The 20,602-nt window shown below is 35.1% G+C and overlaps 1 protein-coding gene across 2 annotated transcripts in view; it reads right to left on the bottom strand.

The window, feature by feature from the left end:
* myo1ea (myosin IEa) overlaps positions 1-20,602 on the bottom strand; it is a 150,997-nt gene that overhangs the window by 28,796 nt on the left and 101,599 nt on the right. For both annotated transcript variants that reach the window (XM_028823814.2, XM_028823813.2), the window contains exons 15-24: positions 19,074-19,159; positions 17,779-17,860; positions 17,343-17,449; positions 13,488-13,586; positions 10,672-10,816; positions 5,510-5,624; positions 4,408-4,577; positions 4,064-4,209; positions 1,545-1,691; positions 485-642 (exon numbers count right to left, since the gene is read on the bottom strand). In XM_028823814.2, the coding sequence (XP_028679647.1) occupies positions 485-642; positions 1,545-1,691; positions 4,064-4,209; positions 4,408-4,577; positions 5,510-5,624; positions 10,672-10,816; positions 13,488-13,586; positions 17,343-17,449; positions 17,779-17,860; positions 19,074-19,159 (1,255 nt within the window). The remainder of the gene's footprint in view (positions 1-484; positions 643-1,544; positions 1,692-4,063; positions 4,210-4,407; positions 4,578-5,509; positions 5,625-10,671; positions 10,817-13,487; positions 13,587-17,342; positions 17,450-17,778; positions 17,861-19,073; positions 19,160-20,602) is intronic.

Here is a 20,602-nt window from a genome sequence, read left to right on the forward strand (position 1 = left end):
ATATATATATATATATATATGTGTGTATATATATATATATGTGTGTGTATATATATATATATATATAACTATAATACATTGAAGTGAACATGGGGTAGCTATTGCAGTTTTTCACATAGCTGTATGAATTGCGGACAACAAGGACTCCATTGTTAGGACATAACCTGTACAGACAGCAGACCTAAATCCCATCAGTCATGTACACAAAGACTTTTGAGAAGATATGGCTAAGTAAGAGCTGCAGACTATATGTTGTTATATTTCTTTGGTCAGGTTTCTTATACAAGCTGAACCACAAATTCACTAATTGGCTTATGCATGTATGTAAAGGAACACTTTCACTAAATGATAGTTTTATAAATGGCAGTTTTAAGTGCATGGCTGTAGCATGCAGCTTTGCCGATTTGACTTGCAATATAGATAACCATTTTAAAGCACCATTTTCTAGATACCACCTCTGAAATGCACTTGGCACAGCACTTACGAGAGTTTTTGGGCAACCCTGGGCCAATGCTGACTTGCAGTGTTTTGCTAGAGGGTTTCAGTATTGCCATGTCCCCTTGTCCTTGTAAAAACTGGACCTGGCGAGAGCCACCAGCACTCCATGGACCCCAGTTCTCTTTCTTTAATTTCAAATCAAGACTACAAAACAAAGAAGAAAAAATGAGCATTACAAAATTAACAAACAAAGACAGCATTCCTAGACTCATATAATTTGGATATTTACAAAAATGGCTCTAGGTTACCATGAACCAAAACCAGCCGGCACTAGCTCAACAAGAATAAACAACATACAAGGACTGTGTAATAGAAGCAAAGTTCTACTGACCAATTTCCTTGTTTATTTTGTACTTTTTGTAAGGCCCCAGGATAATGGCAGCTACTCTTAACAGTACTGTATACTGGATTATAAAAACTGCTAACTACTGAGAGTGAACTGGTGTTTTGCCCAATAATAACAATCAGAAAGGATACAGGTGTTGGTCTTAACTAGTCACTCCAAAACCTCATACACTCATACCATATATTCTGTGCAAATATAGATTTTGAATTTGTACATATACACACATAACTGCTGTATACAACATGCCTGAACATCAGTGTAAGAATACACCATTTTTAATTACAATATGCAGACTACTGCAGGCAGATTACCTGCTCTTCTCATTTCTGCACAAACACCAGTTTTTATACCTTCAAACACATGACTTCTGATGTTTTTGAGATTCACAAAAAAGAGATGCAGTTTCAAACAGAGTGGACTAGCAATAGAATTCCTGTGGGTTAGTTAAAACAAAAGAAAAAACTGAAGAATTTTCAATTTCCAAAACTTCAATGAAATCATTTGTGACATTTACCAGTACATGAAGCTTATTTACAGAAACACACAAGATAAAGGAAGTTTCAAAGTTTTGATTTTCTAAAGCAGCGTTTAAAAACAATATAGCTAACAATCTGGTCATCTCGCTAAATGGAATGAAAACCCACCTTCACTTACAGTATGTGTACAGTAAAAAAAGAGTCAAGTATTCAAAGCTACTAACGTGTTGCTAAACTTGAGAGGCAGTTTTCGTTGCGTTCTCTCTTCGAATCGTTTGGCCAGAAGGCTTATGAACTCAGTCTTGAATGTGCACTCTAAAAGGCTGTCATATTCTTGCTCGTGAAGGATAATGAAGTCATCCTGCATGGTGCTATACAAAAAAAAAACAAACAAAAAAACAAACTTTGACCAAGAAGTGGGGATATATTTGATTAATCAGTTAGCCTATATATGATAAATTATAATCCGTCTTCAGTATTATCACACTTAACGCAATCTGCAGTCATTTTAAGCTGGAGCCTATTGCAGTAATGTTGGGCACAAGATGGGAACCAGCTCTAGAAGGGGTGCCCATCAATCACAAGGCACACTCGCTCACAATGAGCCAAGAGTTGCTAAACATGCAGAGAAAATGCCCACACAAAACAGACCGTGACAAAGCTAGAATTATAACTCTGCCTCCAGTTGCTGCAGTAGATCTGTGCTAACCACTGGGCTTCGCCTGAAATAAAGAGGTAACAAAAATTCATTTAGAAAAAAACATTTTTGAAAAATAATTTAACCAATTAAAAAGGGCCGAGTTAAAAAAGGCCATGCAAATGTTACGTGGATTGTAAATCAAGAGAGTTTCTGAATAAACTGCACAATGCACCTGTGCAGTCATCTTTGGAACACTGTGTGCAGTTTTAGTCTTCATATTTACAAGCAAGGCCTAATAACCTTAACACAGAACTGAAGGGTATGACCAAGGTGCTAAAATTACAAAGGATAAATATTTTCATTTAAGAAAATAACTGGAGACCTATCAATGCTGCACTTGTTAACTTCTCTCCTTCTGCGTGGGAAGGGAGACACTGATGCCTACTAATAAATGGAGTATGCTTCTGCAAAAAAAAATAAATAAATAAAATAAATAAAAACCCTGGGATGCATAATATTTTTAAGAATTAAAAAAATACATTTAATTTTTTATATTCATGAGAAGGTAACAAAAACTTCAGCATATCCACTTTTTCACGTAAAATATCATCAATAAACAAACAAACTCCTTAATTAAGTTAGAAAATAGAAAAAAATGATATACACACACACACATATACATACAATCATGCAAAGACAGTTATCATATTATTATAGTAAAGTGACTAAAATCTTTATAAAGTTTGTGGTAGCTACCTACTGTTGGTGTGTGTTGGAGCTCAGACGAAACGATGACAAGAAAACTAAATCCATTAATTACAGTCTTTATTGTTGCCAACAAGCTGCATCCAGATAAAGAAAATAAAGATGCACGATTCCTAGTAGTGCTTTAAACTGCTTAATCCCGTTGTCAAGACTTGAATATTCGCTATTTAAGAAGTCTTCTTTTCCTTCATGACTTTGGCAGAGGATGCCAACTGCCACTTTGTCCAGGTACCCATTAGTCTGTGACCACGCTGCTAAACCCCCAATCAATCTTTAAATCGGTTCATCAAATTCAAAATCACCGCGGCCTTCTAAAGTCTCACGTACCGTCTTTTTTTTACTTAATCACTTTATACCATTACTCTTCACACACAAGAAAAAAACCAAAAATGACCCACACACCCTCTCTACACGCCAGCCTGCGTCCTCTGTGTGCCTCTACCTCTTTTCTGCCTTACCAACTAACCCAATCCATAGTATGAATGCATTGAGGAACAGAAATCAGTCTACTAATAAACATTTCCCCGGTTTTAATAGTGTTTTCCTTGGAGCTACTGCAAATATGAACCAAGAAAATTATTTATCTATATGTAAAATAAATAATATTTGAACACTTAATTTTTCATAACAAAGATTCAAATAATATTCTAGGATCCTACATAAATTTAATAAAAAAAATCATAATGACATGAGTAAGAATAGTTAAGTGTTACAATAAAATATGTTCTTTTAACAAAAATAAGGAGGCAGACAAGGATGGTAGCTAGTGTGAAACTTCCTGTAATTATTAGAAAGTGTTTCTTCACACACCTGAAACCCTGAATTAGATTACATAGATATGAGTTATGTTATGTTATGTTAGTTCTTTACACCGAGAGGTACAGTTATATGCAACAGAACAAATTAGTTTGAGATGTTGATGAATGTAGAAAGGGAGAAATGTCAGGTCCAAATGCATTCTTCTGCATATTATTACAAATATTTCAAAACTACTTTAAAATTAGTATAGTGTGGCTGAAACCACAGGGTCTTCAGCAAGCAGAGTTATGTTTCACCTTTTGTCAATGATTATTACCTTGTAGCCTTTACTTTACAGTGCGCTCATAACCACCCACCAAACCCAGAATGACACCAAAGAGGCCAAGTATATAAAAATAAACCACAAAAGAGAGGACCTTAAAACATCTTTAGATCATCACTGTGACAACCTGGTAGGACTGCTGTCCCCCTCGGTGCTTCTAGTTAGTTAGGCACACCTTCTCATCACATTAATATGATGGAATATTAAAAAATATCAGTAGTCTGTAATTTCTCATTGGATAAATAACAATAATTTACCTGGCTGACACTGCTGTAATCCTTTCAACCTCAATCCTTCGTTTCATCACCTCCCTCACCTGACCTTTTTCTGGTCCTTGTTTTACTTTCTCTCGGCCAATTAAGTAAACACACTTTGGGGTAAGTATAAGATCTCTCTTTATTCCCTAAAGAAAAGAGAAAAACAAAAAAAAAGATTCAGAATGATAGCACGGATTAAGCAGAGAATGATACAACTTTAAGTAATTGCCCTTTGAAAAAAATTAAGGCTGGAAACAAGAAGCCTTTAAAATTTATTGAATCCAAGCTTTAATTAGCATATGCAGCAGAAAGAAACCAGACCCTCCCAAGTTCCAGCCTCATACCTTGAACCTTCGGTCATATTTGGTGACAGTGTCTGCAAAGTCAATTTTCTCCCTCTTGCCCACAAATTTCCGCAACTCTGGACGGTCATCCATACCAATGTAATCTCCAACAAAGTTTCGATTGATGCTGTGTCTCCGTCTTTCTTTTCTGTTTAAAAGCAAATCTGAAGCTACAAAGTGAAAAGAAAAGAGATTGTAAATAAAGGTAAAAATGTTTTCCTTTGGATAAACCCTTTTAATAGTTTGTATTTTATATATACTAAGATGTTCTTTCAGGTCCCTGTGAACACTCAATTTTTTATTGTCTTAGAACTTTGTATTTGAAAGTAAGATTAATACTTGATGATTTTTAAAAGGTATCTATTTAGGCATATCAGGCAAAAACTTCCAGAAATGTAAAATTGATTGAAAACTGAAATAATCAAATTAAAAAAAAAGGAATTAATCTGCTTTGTAACAATAACCCTAATTTGCTAAGATACAATAAATGACCACAACAATTCACATAATTTCAGGAATGAGCTTCCTTAAACACATTGGTGATGTTCATTCTCTCTCTCTTTCTCTGCAAAGTTCAAATCTTGACATCAACACCGATAAGAATAAGTACTTGACATGTTGCGTGGATTTGTTCCTTCCTAGCAAGCTACACTTTGCCCTGTGTGAAGTTTAATTTTTCCTTGACCTACTACAAAATGTTTGTGGAAGAACGTGACTTTTTCCTCTGATGGATAATTAAGATGGAACTTGTATTGTTACCGAGAATTAAAAAATGCAATTTTTGTTTGGTTAACATCAGAATTAGGACATGAAGTACATTATACAGCTTAACAAGTATTTTATTGCTTATTAATTATTTAGCAGCATTTGTATCGCTTTAACTGGGATAAACATGACCTTGAAGAAACATCTTGTTTCAACTGCGGGAAACCCTCAACAGAGCAACTGCAGCATTCATATACCATTAACCTACAACTTTTTATATCCTTAGTTTGTAAGGAGTAATGTTATATAAGAGATACATTTAACTGTAGCAGTCATACCCTAGCTCTAGTAATACAAATAAAGTCAACAAAGACACACAAAAATTTGTGAACAGTACCTTCCTCTCTCATCTGTACATAACGTTTTCTTGCCGTGTATTTCCGCCATGCCTTCTGAATTGTGCGAGCAAAGCCATCATATTTTCTTTCACGTGTTTCTTCTAACAAAAATAACTGTAAACCAAAGAAACAAACCTCTTTGACAATTGAAATTTAAATAAAAGAAAACACCACATATAATGTAGACTGTGGAAAAAATACTGCATACAAGGAAAGACACATATTTAAAAAAAACAAAAAACCGTATACTGCAGTAAAGTTATTATAGTCGTTCAGGTCTTGTGTCAATAACGCCATTTCTAAGTGAAGTGTAACATTAAAGAAGAATCCACGATTATCAAGAACCTGATACTCCTAATGGCACCAACTAGAATCCAAGTGATTACACTACAATATATAAAACAAGACAGATAATCTTCTTCTTACTTTGTATAGTAAAAAATATGACCTTTGAAAATAAATTAAAAAGGTATGAACTTTACAGAAAGAAAAGGTCAAACAGCTTACAAAAACAAAAGTAATAAAGCAAGTGCTGAAAGTGCAAAAAGATTATATTTTTATCAGAAGCAGGCCACAAACAAAGACTGCATACATTCTGTGAGTAGCACACAACCTTTTCTCCTTTTTCTCTCAGCATGATGGCTGAGATTAGAACTACATGTTGGTCAGGTCTTGTATTTCACAAAAGTGGTGGCTAAAGGTGTAGCCTTTACATGGATACATTGATATTCATCAGTAAAAAACAAGAAACAAGAGATATTTAATTTAAATGGATATGCAGACATGTGTGGTATTTTGCTATAGTTGATAAATACACACATATAAATGTTTTTAGGTTTGTACTAAGAAAAACAGTACTTAATAAAAACACAATACAAGATCTTTAAGCTGTAAGATTTGGTCATTTTTAGGTATAAACATTCAAACAAATAACTTTAAAAGGTCAGGTAAAACCTTACTACAGTATATAAAGAAAAAATAGGGACATTGAGAATAAGTGCATTTGTTACCAATATTTGAATAAAAGTTTAAGAAGCAGGAGACAACACATCTTGCTCTTGGCTGTCTGTCGATCACAATGACTGAATATCTGACTGCTGTCTGGAGTTTGTCAGACCATCCTGCCTTTTCACCATTTCCTTGCACTAAGACAGCTGGAAACAGCCAAGGAGCCAATAAATTCAGCAACAGACATGAAGTTCACTTATGTTCCTGTTTAAACTATTTGAACAGAGTTTCCTGCTCTAATGGTGTGCTGCCTTACCCAGTATTAAAGGGAAGGTTAAGTACGATTCTGTCAAATGTTAAAGAGTTTTGACCTTCAGGTGCTTGCTGTAATGTGTGTGTGTGTGTGTGTGTGTGTGTGTGTGTGTGTGTGTGTGTGTGAGAGAGAGTGAGGATTCTGAAATTGGCCAATATTGCAAAATTAAAACCTAATTTTTAGAGAGTTTATGCTTCCTCCAATGCAATATTTCTCACAAATGAAAAAGCTTCATTTTTGTTTCAATGATGATTATAGAGCCCACGCAGCCACAAATACAGAAAAGCAGGTCATGGAAGCAATGTGTAAATGTTACCAAAAATTAAATCCTGAATCTGATGTAATGCAAAGCTGAGTAGACAGCATTTAAATTTTTATTTCAGTTTAAAATATTCAAATGTAACAAACTTTGAGTGTATTCAATATTTAGAGATTAACGTGACAGCCATAGTTTGCACTATTTAAAATGCTCACAAATTAACAAAAGTATTTCCACCTTCTCACTTACAAGAAGATGTGTCAGGCCCAAGTTTAAACGTTCTATAAAAACTAAAAAATATTATGGGGACCGCTCTTAAAAGATAAACTTGGTGCTTAGCTACATTTTCATAAGGGCTCATTCAGGAGTGATGTATACTATAGTAAACAGCTACACATTGATACAAAAAAGAGCTTGAATGGAAAATGTAGCTATGTTTAAAAAAAACAGCCATCACAAATCTATTCAGATTAGGAACCACTTAAAGTGTGAGCTTTGTACAACCAGCCAGCATGCATTACATCCGTGAAACAGATTCCACTTTAAATCCCACATATAAAGGGAAAAATATACTTTGAAGTTTGAAAGAACCATAGAACTTATTAACCTGTTTTATGCAAGTAAGATCCCAGATTTCAGCATCACCAAACATTATCAAACCCTGTCTTTCACTGCATACCGCTATAGTAATTTTAATTTGAAAACAAATGTCCTAAATTTAATTTTTACAATGAAATATTCTACCTGCTCCTTAGTCCTAGTAACAAAAAAGCCAATGAAACGTTAAATGGCTGTTCTGGTAGCACCTATTCTTAACATTATCAATACATTCTTATTGCCTGGCACAGCTCCTAATGCACTAGAAGTGCCAGTTATCAGTCCTACATAGATGTGTGAAACTAAAGGACTGCAGTGGTCATGCCTAGAGGTCAGGCTCCCTGGGCCGACATCAAGATGAATTTAAACGAGACGCCTGTATAGTAAATGATAAAGTTTGGACTGGAGAGGGACTGAGTTTGAAGAAGGATGTAAACTGGAGCGGAGCAGAAACAGCACTGAAGTAAAAGTTGTTACTGTAGTATATGGCATGGATTTCACAAATACTTTAAGTAACAGAATAATGTAAGCTTACTAAAAGATTTATGATAACCTGTATGTAACAAGTGGTGAAGAAAGCATGCATACTATATTCTTGTTGCTTATTAATAAAGTTCTCACTTATCCTGCTGGTTACTTGTGAATCTTCTCCATATCGAGAAAATTAAACACTACAGATATTATTTGCTCCCAATAAGAAAATCAGATGGTCTTCCCCACTGTGGTAGCTTTAGAAGTTCATACCGTAGTGTTCATGTCATGTAGTGGCCTGTTTTTTATAAATAAATACCTATGTACATATGACAGACATATATGAGCAATTTAATAGTCACTTTGCTCTGATTTAGTGACTTTAATCTTAGAGGGCCACTTGATCCATGCTTGTGAAGCACACTTGAGAAGAACTGATACTTGATTTGATATCTATACTTGGTTTGATATAATATTTCAGCTAACATTATCCAGGCTTTTGGTTACCTACATGAATCCATTCATAAACCACAAACAATCAAAAGAGGTTAACCATCACTAACCATGTGCACAAACATAATGCCTGCTTGACTGGCGCTGTAAACATATTTTTAAGCTTTCATTGTTACCAGTATTTATCATGGATGGATGGATAGATGGATAGATAGATAGACAGACAGACACTTTATTAATCCCAATGGGAAAATTCACATTCAATAAATAAAAATAGAAAAATAAAAGTAGAAAAGTACACATACACATACAGTCATACACAGAGCTGCTGAAAAGGCTGCCACTCCCTCTCTGCGGCGCCGGATGTAAGTATTACATCACATTCACAATCAAAGTTTTTTGTGTTCTTTCATGCTTTATGTGTCATGTTCGGGAAACGTGGGGTTGCATATTTATTTTGTTTGATCCATTCAAAGCTATAACCTGAAAGCCCTTTTTCTTTAAAAAAATGCAGTCTTATAGAAACAACACTTACATGCCTGTAATGGCAGACATCACGCATTTTTATAATGTGAACAATTGGCACCATCAAAATACAGTTTATGATGTATTTTAACACATTTAATATTTAGTCAATCTTCTAGATACCACTGGTGTTTTAAGCAAAGACATAATGCGTGTGTCATTACGTGGTTTACAACATATATGATAAATCCAGTCAGTTTCATACTGCATATGTGCTGTAAATCTGCTAGTGTAAGTACTGATATGTTGCAGACATAAGAAAGAGCACAAGACCTCTTCAACATTACCTAATTTCAATCATTTCAATAAATGTGCAGAAGAGAACAAAAGAAATTCATAAATACACAATGAAGTATGCATTTCAATGAATGCAGTTAACTTAAATCATTTTAAGTTTTTTTTCTTTAGTGAACTACAACTTCCATGCACATGTGACCGGCAAACCATGAACATTGTGTTTAATGTTGTTTTGTTATTCTAAGCCACACTCATCTTTTTATTTGCAGGTTAGAAACTTGACCTCCTCGGTGATACAAACAATATAGTTTGTTTATTGGTTAATTTACTGGTTCTCATTAGGTTCATAATGTAAAGGATAGCTTAATTTTTTGCTACAAACACAAAAAAATATCAGGAAAAATAATCCAACAAGCAGTCTTGCACAAACATTCTTGTAATAGAGGATTGCTACGTGTTTTTGTAGAAGTTTTTAAATGACAGCTAGCTGTGTAATCAGAAGCGTTGGCACTACATAATCAAGTAATGCATTTTGCTGTAATATAAACAGGACTAGTTGTTCGATTTTTGGAAAATATTGAACAGCAATTTGCCTAAACTTCAGTGCTTTGAATCTTAGTATCCAGCCCAATAACATGTCAGCTTACACAGATTTATGGGAAGGGGAGACCTTTTCCCTTTTTATTTGCCTTTCTTCAGTGTGTGAGATACTACTGCTAGACTTCCTCATCCTCGCAGCATCTGTATGTTTTCTTAAATGAAAACTTTATTTCAATCAAAACTCTTATGTGTAAGAATCTTTCCTGCCCGCCAGCAGGAATACAACAAGCACAACAACTGTGAAGTAAACCTTTCTCTACTTTCCTTTTCAGACATTTATTTTTTTACAAGCTTACTTCATTATTTATTTCCTTTACTTGGCCCCACTGTAATGTAAAACACTTTAAGGTAAACCTTGCAAATCATACTCATTTTTCTTTTCTTAATTAGAGATTAAACTCTTTCTTTAATTGCACTTCATTTAAAGAAAAGAATAACTACTACCTGAATACTGTAATTACACAAGTCACAATGAGTTATGGGATATTAAATAAATGTTTGAATGGATATATAGTACAATTAAATATACCATTAAATTAAGTGTGATACAATGTGTATCAATAAAAAAGAAAAGTGTGATACACAGCTCATGTGGATGCTCTCAAAGCCATTGATTACATCACTTATGACTGTATGCCACTTTGCAATATCCTCATAGAGTGGCATTCTTTATCCTTTGAGACAACAGTCAGTGATTAAACATTCACAATGTGAAAAACTCTGAAGAAGAAACAAAAGTTAAAATGTATTTTGCTTACCGACTCTGGAGCTTTAATGAACACTTTAGTTCGGCCCAGTTGGAACTGGTCTGGGTCGATGTTAACTGATCGTAGAAGGTGCAGAACACCCTGTTTCTCATCCCCATGCCAAGATGCCCAGGATTCCTTTGTTAAAATGGCATACCTAAATGAGAGGTAGAAAATTTAAGCAATCACAGTTTTGTCTGTTTTATTAGTGGAACATCCGGCACCAATAATACCAAAAGCAGCACAGGGCATGGGCAAAATTAAGGGATGAGAAAGCAGGATTTTTATAGCAGGAGGAAACATTAGGCTCTTTGCTGCTCATTTCCTTGTTATAATATAAAGAACTTAAGAGTGAGTGCGTGCAGCATATTAGACTGAGATGAAAGGAACAACAGCAGTTGTACAAAACTTTCACAATATATTAAATAAGTAAATCAATAATCACTTGTACAAATTTCACCACATAAAACAAAAAGGTTAATGCTTGTTAGTGCGAAAAGGAAAGTTTGGCAAACTGGTAACTTTAGAGCAAATACCAAATGACCTATCTTGAATCCTTCATCCTTCACTTATTTGTTAAAAAAACAAGATTTTCAAACTATTGTAACATATGGACTGGTGGGGAATGTTCCTGCTTTGTGGCTTTTGATTGCTGGGATACATCCCAGCTACACTGTGACCCTACTTTAGAGAAGCAGGTAACAAAATAAATAAATAAAAAAATAATGCATGAATGAAAGAAATACCATACTGAAGAATACCTTCTGCACATATTCTTAAAGTTTAGATTACAGTACTTATTACGCAGCAGTCAGCCTTCAAAGGCCATCAGAAAGAAAACATGATAAACAGAATAAACAATGCGAAACAGATATGTTCATGCTTAAGAACTGAAAGTCATGTGCCTGGTAAAATTATTGCACACAGAAATATTTAAAACATCTGATTAATTAAAGAGTTTCTAATTCAGGAAACACAACTCTGGATTCCTTGCTCCAAGTTGTCTGGTATTTGAGTATTCCTGCCAGCATGAGTCAGACAAGGGCAGCGAGGGTGGGGCATCCTCTTTTCCTCTCCAGAGAAATATTATACACTGAATAGAGCTGTATGCACATCTGAGGCTCTATTTCCCAACCCCCATCTTCCTATCTCTTCAAATGGTCTTTTTCTTGGCTACCTTGCAGAAACACAGAAAGTTCTGTGAGGCCAGCCAACAAAAACAACTACAAAACGGGCACTTCCTGGTCAGACGCTAGGCTGTATATGTGTTGCAACGTATTGAAAAAGTAAAGTTGGGAAGACACCATGTTCCCACAGTTGGCAGTAAAACCAAGTAATACAGTGGTGCCTTCAGCCGATACATTATGCAGGCTTGAGTGAGCAAAGGTGTGTCCTAAATCTATCTATCTATCTATCTATCTATCTATCTATCTATCTAAAGGTCACAATGTCAGAGTACTCTTTTGCCACTTAGTCATAAAGTTGTTGATAGCATTAACATCTGGTTTAGTTTAGCTTTTTCCTTGTAGAACACTCTTTAATTATAATCAAAGTCATATCAGTACAAATTCTTGTTAAGGTTTGAGAGATTACCAGTTGACAATGGGAGGACAACTACGTTTAGAAGAACACTCCTGGAAAAACAAACTAATGACATTCCACTGATGTTTTAATAAGAGGCACAGTCTAGGACATTAGCTGTAATAAAAGTACAACTTCTCCAATCTTCACTTCTCTGCATAAATAATTTTGTCTAAAATAAGCACACTTTGCAGTAGCATAATTAACCAGGTTGGGAGAAGTGCTGGGCAGAGAAAAGTGTGATTTTTCTATATACAGTGGAACCTTGGTTCGTTCCAAACCTCTGGTCGTAAACCGATTTGGTTGTGAACCGAAGCAATTTCCCCATAGGATTGTATGTAAATACAATTAATCCGTTCCAGACCGTATGAACTGTATGTAAATATATATATTTTTTAAAGATTTTTAAGCACAAATATAGTTAATTACACCATAGAATGCAGAGTGTAATAGTAAACTAATGTAAAAACATTAAATAACACTGAATAACACTGAGACCCAGGCTCCCTGTTCAGCAGCACGCGAGCCCACCCCCTCTCTCTCTGTTACATTGCAGCAGTTCGCGCTATAGCATTACAACACGATCACAGTATAAACACTTTTTTTTAAATGAGTTTTAAGCACAGGGGGAAAAAGGAACATTTGAACAAATCCAAACTTTATTTAAAAGCCAACCAAGAAAGTAACATTATAGGAGTTCACGCTAATAGCATTACAACCCGATCGCTGTAAACTCTCTTTTTAAATGAGTTTTAAGCACAGGGAAAAAAAATGAACATTTGAAAAAAGAGAAAAGTAACATTGCAACACTTTCTTCTCACCACTCTTCACTTGCTTAGAAGCCATGGTTAACTGCAAAAGCACACAAAATACTGTAGAGCACAAAGAGTTAACAGGTAAAGCATGCACGTCTGACTGAAAACAATGAACAGGGAGAGTCTGAACACCTGCTTAAATACAGTAATCGGTGAGTACGAACCGGAAGAGAAATGAAATAGAGCACAAAGACTTCACAGTGAAAGCACGCACGCACGCACGTCTGACCGAGAACAATGCAACAGGTGCGGAAATCATCGGTGTGCACAAACTGAAAGGGAAACTGGCTTGTTCGTATACCGAGTGTGTGGTCATGAACCGAGGCAAAAGTTTGGCGCACTTTTTTGTCATAAACCGAGTTGTACGAAAACCGAGACGTTCGTGAACCGAGATTCCATTGTATTCTAGAACTTTCAACAAAATAATTTTACCTGTTTAGAAATTTCCTGAAGATCCTCCTGTACGCATAACCTGCTCTTCTCACTCGGATGTTTTCTTTCAGGCCTAGGTACTCCACCTGATGTTTAACTCTAAATCACATACATAAAAAAAAAAAGAGAGACTTCATTATAATATCTTTAAGTCAACTCCTACAGTATGTTACAACCATGCTTGCTATTGATATTCCTATGAAGATCACCTTTCACCTTCACCAATACAAAAAAACACACGTTACAAAGTAATGTCTTCCTTGGAATTGAGTCTAAAATGAATACATCAGTCTCTGATGACAATCGACTGAAGCTGAAAATGCATGTAGCTACGGACAACAAATATTTTGTGAATACTGCAAGGTGTAAAAAAAAAAAAAAAAAAAAAGTTCCTATAGTAAACACCCCAGCAAAAGTGTAATTACTTTGCTAGATCCCATTAATTACTTTTCTTTATTTTTATCACAATTAATAAATGGAAATATAAGAATTAAAAAACACAAACGATGATTAGTGGATAGCCATGCAATAAATGTGAAGGTGGTGTCTGCCAGCAAGTTCTTATTGTCTGGGTGACCCCTGTAGTCTGAATGGGTTCAGCCTAATGAAGCAACGTTGGGTGGTAGTCAGATATTTCTAAATGGATGACATGTATATGTGGGGCAGCTCTTGAGATATTAGACTCTGTAAAATTGCTTGTTCAAGAAATACATTTTGTAAGCACTGTGCATGACGGAAAATTGTCTATAGCAATAGTGTCCATTGACAGTCCTGTACACTGTCTCTAAAAGTACAGGAAATACTGTTTAATCCTTACTCATTAATAGGTACAGTATGTATATAAATCAGTAGATTCAATTACAGACATATCAATATATTAGTGTATAATTATGTTAATTTGCTGATCACTTCAGCTCTACATTACAGCAGAGTCAGACACAGCAATATGGATGAATCCAACAGAGAATCTTGCTCTTTATTACACCATTGTGTGTAGCAGTGAGCGTGATAAATTGAAAGTCATGACCAATTTTACCTTTCGTCACTGTACAGAACAATAAGTGAGAAAGTGACACTGCAAGAGCCCCTTTATTACACAACATAAGGCAGCAGTTCTCAAACTGCTCAAAAGGGGGTTCAAATGTTGCCATATGTGGCGTAATTTCGCTATTCATAGGGAAATTTTAAACTTGTAGTGGTGTATCGGCAGCAAAAAATATAGGAATAAATTTTATGAGGGTTTCAAAAAAACGTTAGGGGGGGCGCGATTAAAACTTATGAAAACAAAGGGTTGCAAAAACTTAAAGGTCGAGAAATGCTGACATAAGGAATAAAGCACACCGACACTAAATTTTGTCAGTTTCAACTTTTTCATTCTTATGTGTCTTTTTATGTTCTACTATCAATTCACATTATTTTGAATTTGCAGGAGTTTAGATAGCAAGCTGAAGTTCCACTATATAATAATAATGGCAGCCATCTTAGATATAAACTAAATCATTACATTAAAGGGCGATTTATAGCCAACTGAGTTAAGGCCTTTTGTACTTATGGCCAATGTTCCCAGAGATTTTTTTTTTTTTAAACTGATGAACGGGTGTGAATAATAGATGAGCTGGTTTTCCTTTTTACAGACAATTTTTTCAGGCCCTACACTACACGAGTTTCCCCCAATAAACACTGCAAAGCACTGACACATGAACAATCAGCTGTTCCTCTGTGGAGTTTTGGGAACACAGCTATACAGCACTTCCAGACTGCAGCATTGGAGGGACTGTGAGCAGCAGTTCAAAAGTGCTGTGCGATTTAAGAAAGGATATTTAACTTTGGTTAATTATTGGGTTTGCCTTTGGCAGTGCCATAGATTAAATAATTTAAATTTGGTAAGGCTCCTACTTTCCTTTCCTTACCTTTCTCTGTATAAGGTGGTCTCTGGCTGTTTGACTTATTTCAAGGCAACTCAATAACACAATTTATTGACAAACAGAACGATTACAGAAACATGATAACTGCATACATACAGTACATTGACATACTGGGTAAACAAGATGCAACAACACCAACAAGACAGGTAAACATGTAAAACAGAAGAGGTTGGCAAATTACTTGTTATTTAGAATTCAAATTTATCTTGGTACAGGTAAACATTTTTACAATAAATAAAGTATAAGTTTAATTCAATGTATGCATACCAGTGCCCCACATCAGACACACAGAGCCTCTATTGCAAAGACCTGTACACTTTGTGACTGACATACGGCCAAATGGCCGGTCCCAAAATGATGAACTGATGCGGCTTCTAATATATTGTCAGACTTGTACTGTGTCAGTGTCCAGTAAAAGCCATACTGGTACAACTTTTAATATCTGATACATTTAGCAAGTCTGTTTAACACAACAGTAATCATTCCTAAAACAACATAAATAACTAATTTATCAAAACAGTAAGAAATTCAATAGATTAGTCCAGAAGACTCTCTCAATGGTCAAGGTGCCGAGTTCATAAACCTCATACCTTGTATTCAGGTAAGATGTGCAGGACTTTGCCAGTCTCCCTAGCAACTTGCCGTTCTTGGCATATCATGCAATGACAAAACACTTCAGTAACAGACTTGAAGGAAAGGGACACTCTGAACTTCATTAGCTGTCACAGGAGGAATAGCCCATGGTGATGTTTACTGGTTGGTGCTTGGGATCTTGAAATTGTCCATCACCTCCACATCCTGTTTCTATTTTGTGGTGAGAGGGATATTTTGCCTGTCTTAAACTTTACAAACCTATTCTTTTGTTTTGCTGACATTTGGTTCTTGATGTAGGCTACACCATTTCATAAGGTCAGATAGCTTGTTCTGGTACATAAACTCATAATTTCAGTTTAATACTGCAAGACTGGTGTCATCAACAAACTTGAACATATTTACAAAATCAATGTACTCTGTTTATGGATCTGGTGAGGAAGGGCATGAAGTCAGTCAGTGTGGTAGAAAATTATGTGAAAGACGAATGATCTGCTTTGGTGACCCCTAAATGGGTGCAGCTGAAAGAAGAAGAAGAAGAAGAAGGAGAAAAGTGGAAGAAGAAGAAGGGTGTGTGAAACTGAGTAATTCATGTACAACAAAAAAGAGGTGAAAATATACAACCCTTCGGGAAACCTACATGTAGGTTAAACCTTAGCTGCACTAGCTGCCTCTTGTAGAAAAGGCAACTGTTTGATACACAAGCAACATGATCTTTTTATCATCATCCCTGATTTTTTAAAGCAAATATTCATATTAATACACCTACAGTACATAGATAACATTTATGATTTTCTCACAAAATCTGAATTTTACAGCAATCATCAATTTCAGCAATACCTACCCTTCAGTCTAATTAAGATGCTCCTATAACAATAAAAAAAAAATAGGCGCATGGATTTTTCTTTAGTATTTTAAGGTAAATTTCTAATGATGATGAGTTTACACTAAATAATGCAATGCTTTTAAAGACCTACTCCATGCGCTGTGTGGCTTCTAGCAGAAAACTATACTTGTGAGTATGATAGATGTCTCAGATTAAGAAGGTTACTGCACTTTCTGCCTCCACAACCTATTAGTAGTAGTATAGTATTTTATGAAACCCATTGCTTTTGCTCGTGTCACCCATCCTGCCCCATTTTTCTGTAACAAACTGAAGGGAGAAATCTACAAAGCCGTCCAACTTCCAAAGTCATTCAAAACACCATTGATTATGTGCATAAAAATGTAATGACTATGGACATCAAATAATTGACTTCCAAAAACTAATTTTGGGCTGCATCATACAAGTGCTCCTTGCTATTCTTTGGATTACTTTAACATATTGAGGAAGCCTTACCTGCTCTCCTCCCAGTCTTTTGGCTTTTTGGTCTCATTGGGTTTGATGCAGCGAATATAGTGGGGAGTGCATTTCATCAGTGTGCTCACCAGGTCATTAGCTTGTTTCTGCAATCAATGAAACCACACAAGATAGAGTCAATTATGTTTGTGTTGCTGGAGAACTGAAGAAGCCAGGTACAACAGAAAAGGAGAAAAACAAGCAGGTCTTAAAGTGACTAGAGAAATAGTGAAAATGTGATATTGTGAGAAAGGAACAGGTTAATATGCTTAATAATTTCTTAATAGTATTAAGCCAAACAAGCACTGACTATACAGCACCACCTAAAATAAAACCAATCAGCCACACCAACAGTCCTGGTTTAAGTAAGACCTACCCAGTCCTTGGCTGCCAACAATCAAAAAATGAATCATAGACATGCCACAGATTAAATCACCTTGATTTTGCTTCCTGCTGTTGTTGGACGTCCCTTTTTCTCTGCCTGAAGACTTTCTGGAAATAGTGCTTTAATAAAGGGTCTATAGTACAGAGTGGAAAAACAGAAATCACCAAGTTATAAAAAAGACAATACTTTTAATTCTCAGCATATCCATCCATCCATTTTCTAAACCCACTTTATCCTGAGCAGGGTCATGTGCAATTGCATGCTTGTAGCCACTGGCAATGTATATATGTTTACGGTACTACAGAGCACATCAATATATGAGTGAACAAGTTCAAAATGTTATTTTTTTCAGATTTTTTTCATATGATACACACACAGAAAACTAAACTCAATAATTAATAATGTAATATAATTTTAACAAAAATATTTTAAACCATTTTTTAAATTTACTTCAATGGCACTTTATTCTTTATATTACTACTCATACTAGGCAGTGTTTTAGAGATAGGAGACAAATAATTTAGATTAAGATGAGGGTGGTGAGTATGGGTAATGATGGAGAGTGCACCACCTGAACACTGTGCTGCTGTATTAGTAACAACATTTTCACAATTCATATTTTATACTACTGATCTTTTAGAATAATTTGCAGGAGTTCAACACTGATGTGTACACATCAAGATTACAATGGAATGAAACACACTGCTGTGTAGTTTTTCAGCAACAGGTGTGACAGAAAATCATAATTCATATAGGCAAGCAATAAGGCCCAAAATATAATTTGAATAGTTTACACCAAGTAGTATTTCCAATATTATTATGATTACTATTATAACAACAACAACAATTATAATAGAGCACTAGTGCTGAATTATTTTAATCATGTACATACATGCACAAAAACATTGTACATTCAAAGCTAGAATAAACATAATGACAGGACTGCTTGGCAAAATCTGAATATGAAGAGAGCTGAAGTTAATGTACATGTTGATACAGCAGACAGGTGCTCACTACAGGGTCAAAGCTTAATATTGTAAATTAATCCAGATCATACACAAATTGCTAGAAGTTTGCAGCTTAAGAAGATATAAAAAAATTACTAGGTAAAGTACAAAGATCACTTCATTAAATCATTAGGAGACAGGCAGATCATACTATATAGGGTAAAGCCTGAAGACTCTGGGGGAAAAAAATTAGTTTACGAATCTGAATCACTGTGAAATACATGTGCCTGTCTCTGTTGTCAAGTTCCATAAGTGATGTTAGTGAATCTGCAAAATGTTTACAAATCTCTTTTCAGAAAATGAGCAACAAGTATTAGAATAAGTAAACATTTGACTCACATCTCACTGCTTTGCATTAACTCTATGAGATCGGTAAATAAAACATCTCTGTTCCTTTCACAAAATCCATCCACATCGTAAGAGACCTAAAATGAAATGTAGGCACCTTAAAAACGAAACTGGAAAATGGGAGTAAAAATTAATGACAAAAAAATGTGACACATATTGAATTGAATAGGGAATCCCTTAAATATTACTCTTAAGAAAAGTGCTACTAACCAGCTAATGTCTCCTCCAAATACTGATGCAAACAAATCTCACAACAGCAAATGTCACAAACCAGACTACTTAATTGGTCATGATTTTAAAAATAAATAACCTTAGTACTCCCTAATTCATCGTGGATCAGTGTGTAATAATATTTAAATTCTGTTCATGTTAATTTAAGATTTTTTCATACCCAGTTACTGAAAAGAAAATGTCCGTGAAGAAATTTAGTATGTGCATATGGTCAGCAAATCAATTTGTCCATGATGGTATCATTTTCTATACACCGCATGCTGAAATTCCCCCAAACTTATAGAATTCCTTCAATCTGTTATTACATAATGTCAATGCTACCACTTTAGTAAGCTTATTGTTTATGTACTGAATATTAGCAATAGAGCAGTAGTAGAAGTATACTTTAAGGCATTCAGCAGAAAATTGAAGGGTTAAAAAAAAACAGTTGGTGTATTTTGTGGTTAATTGTGTTGCTCATATTTTAAGTCAGCATCTCTTTGCTCGTGTAGCATGTGAATAAAGTTATGTAGTTACATACATAAGCAAATGTATAGCCTTATTACCTATACTCTCTACCACTCATGTTTATTTGCATAATTTTATCTAGTCTCAGATTTATTGGAAGTGTGAGGAGGAATCATTACATAATACATCTGACAAACAAGAGGAGATCATTCAGTCCATCAAGCCCTTTTGTTTAACTAACAGCTAAGCTGTCCCAATATCTAATCCAGATTCTTCATACAGGTTGTACGAAAAACATTTAAACTGATTTTTACACCTTATTAGTTTCTGTGAGATTAAATGGTGGCCTTTACAAACTGTCCAGCTGCTGAGGATGCTGGATGAGGCAACAAAATGACTGATCCTAACTCTCTACAGAACTGACAGACTGCGATATTCAGTCAGTGTAGTAAAAGCCATATTCAGAAGGGGCATCTACAGATGATTTTACAGAGGACTGTTTTGCCTAAACATTTTTAGTACAGAGAATAATAAATATTTACTTTGTTGTATAAAGTTAAGCTGTGCTAAAACAATGACTATTGATGACTGACATACAATGAGATTTCCACTGTTAGCCATGTCTAATTAAACAAGTAGAAAACACGTTAAAAGAAACTTCTTAATAATACAAACACACAGGATTTTATAATTTGCACTCATAGACAAACTATGGGGACCATCTCCCTCAAAATCTGACCCCTTGGTTGACTACTTTATGATGTTGCAGATTTCTTCAAAACTTGAGAAATTGACCAATTATTTATCTTGATTTAGAAAATGCTTTATTAAGGTACCAAATC

The sequence above is a fragment of the Erpetoichthys calabaricus genome, chromosome 17, assembly GCF_900747795.2.
Source record: "Erpetoichthys calabaricus chromosome 17, fErpCal1.3, whole genome shotgun sequence".
Classification (NCBI taxonomy): Eukaryota; Metazoa; Chordata; class Cladistia; order Polypteriformes; family Polypteridae; genus Erpetoichthys; species Erpetoichthys calabaricus.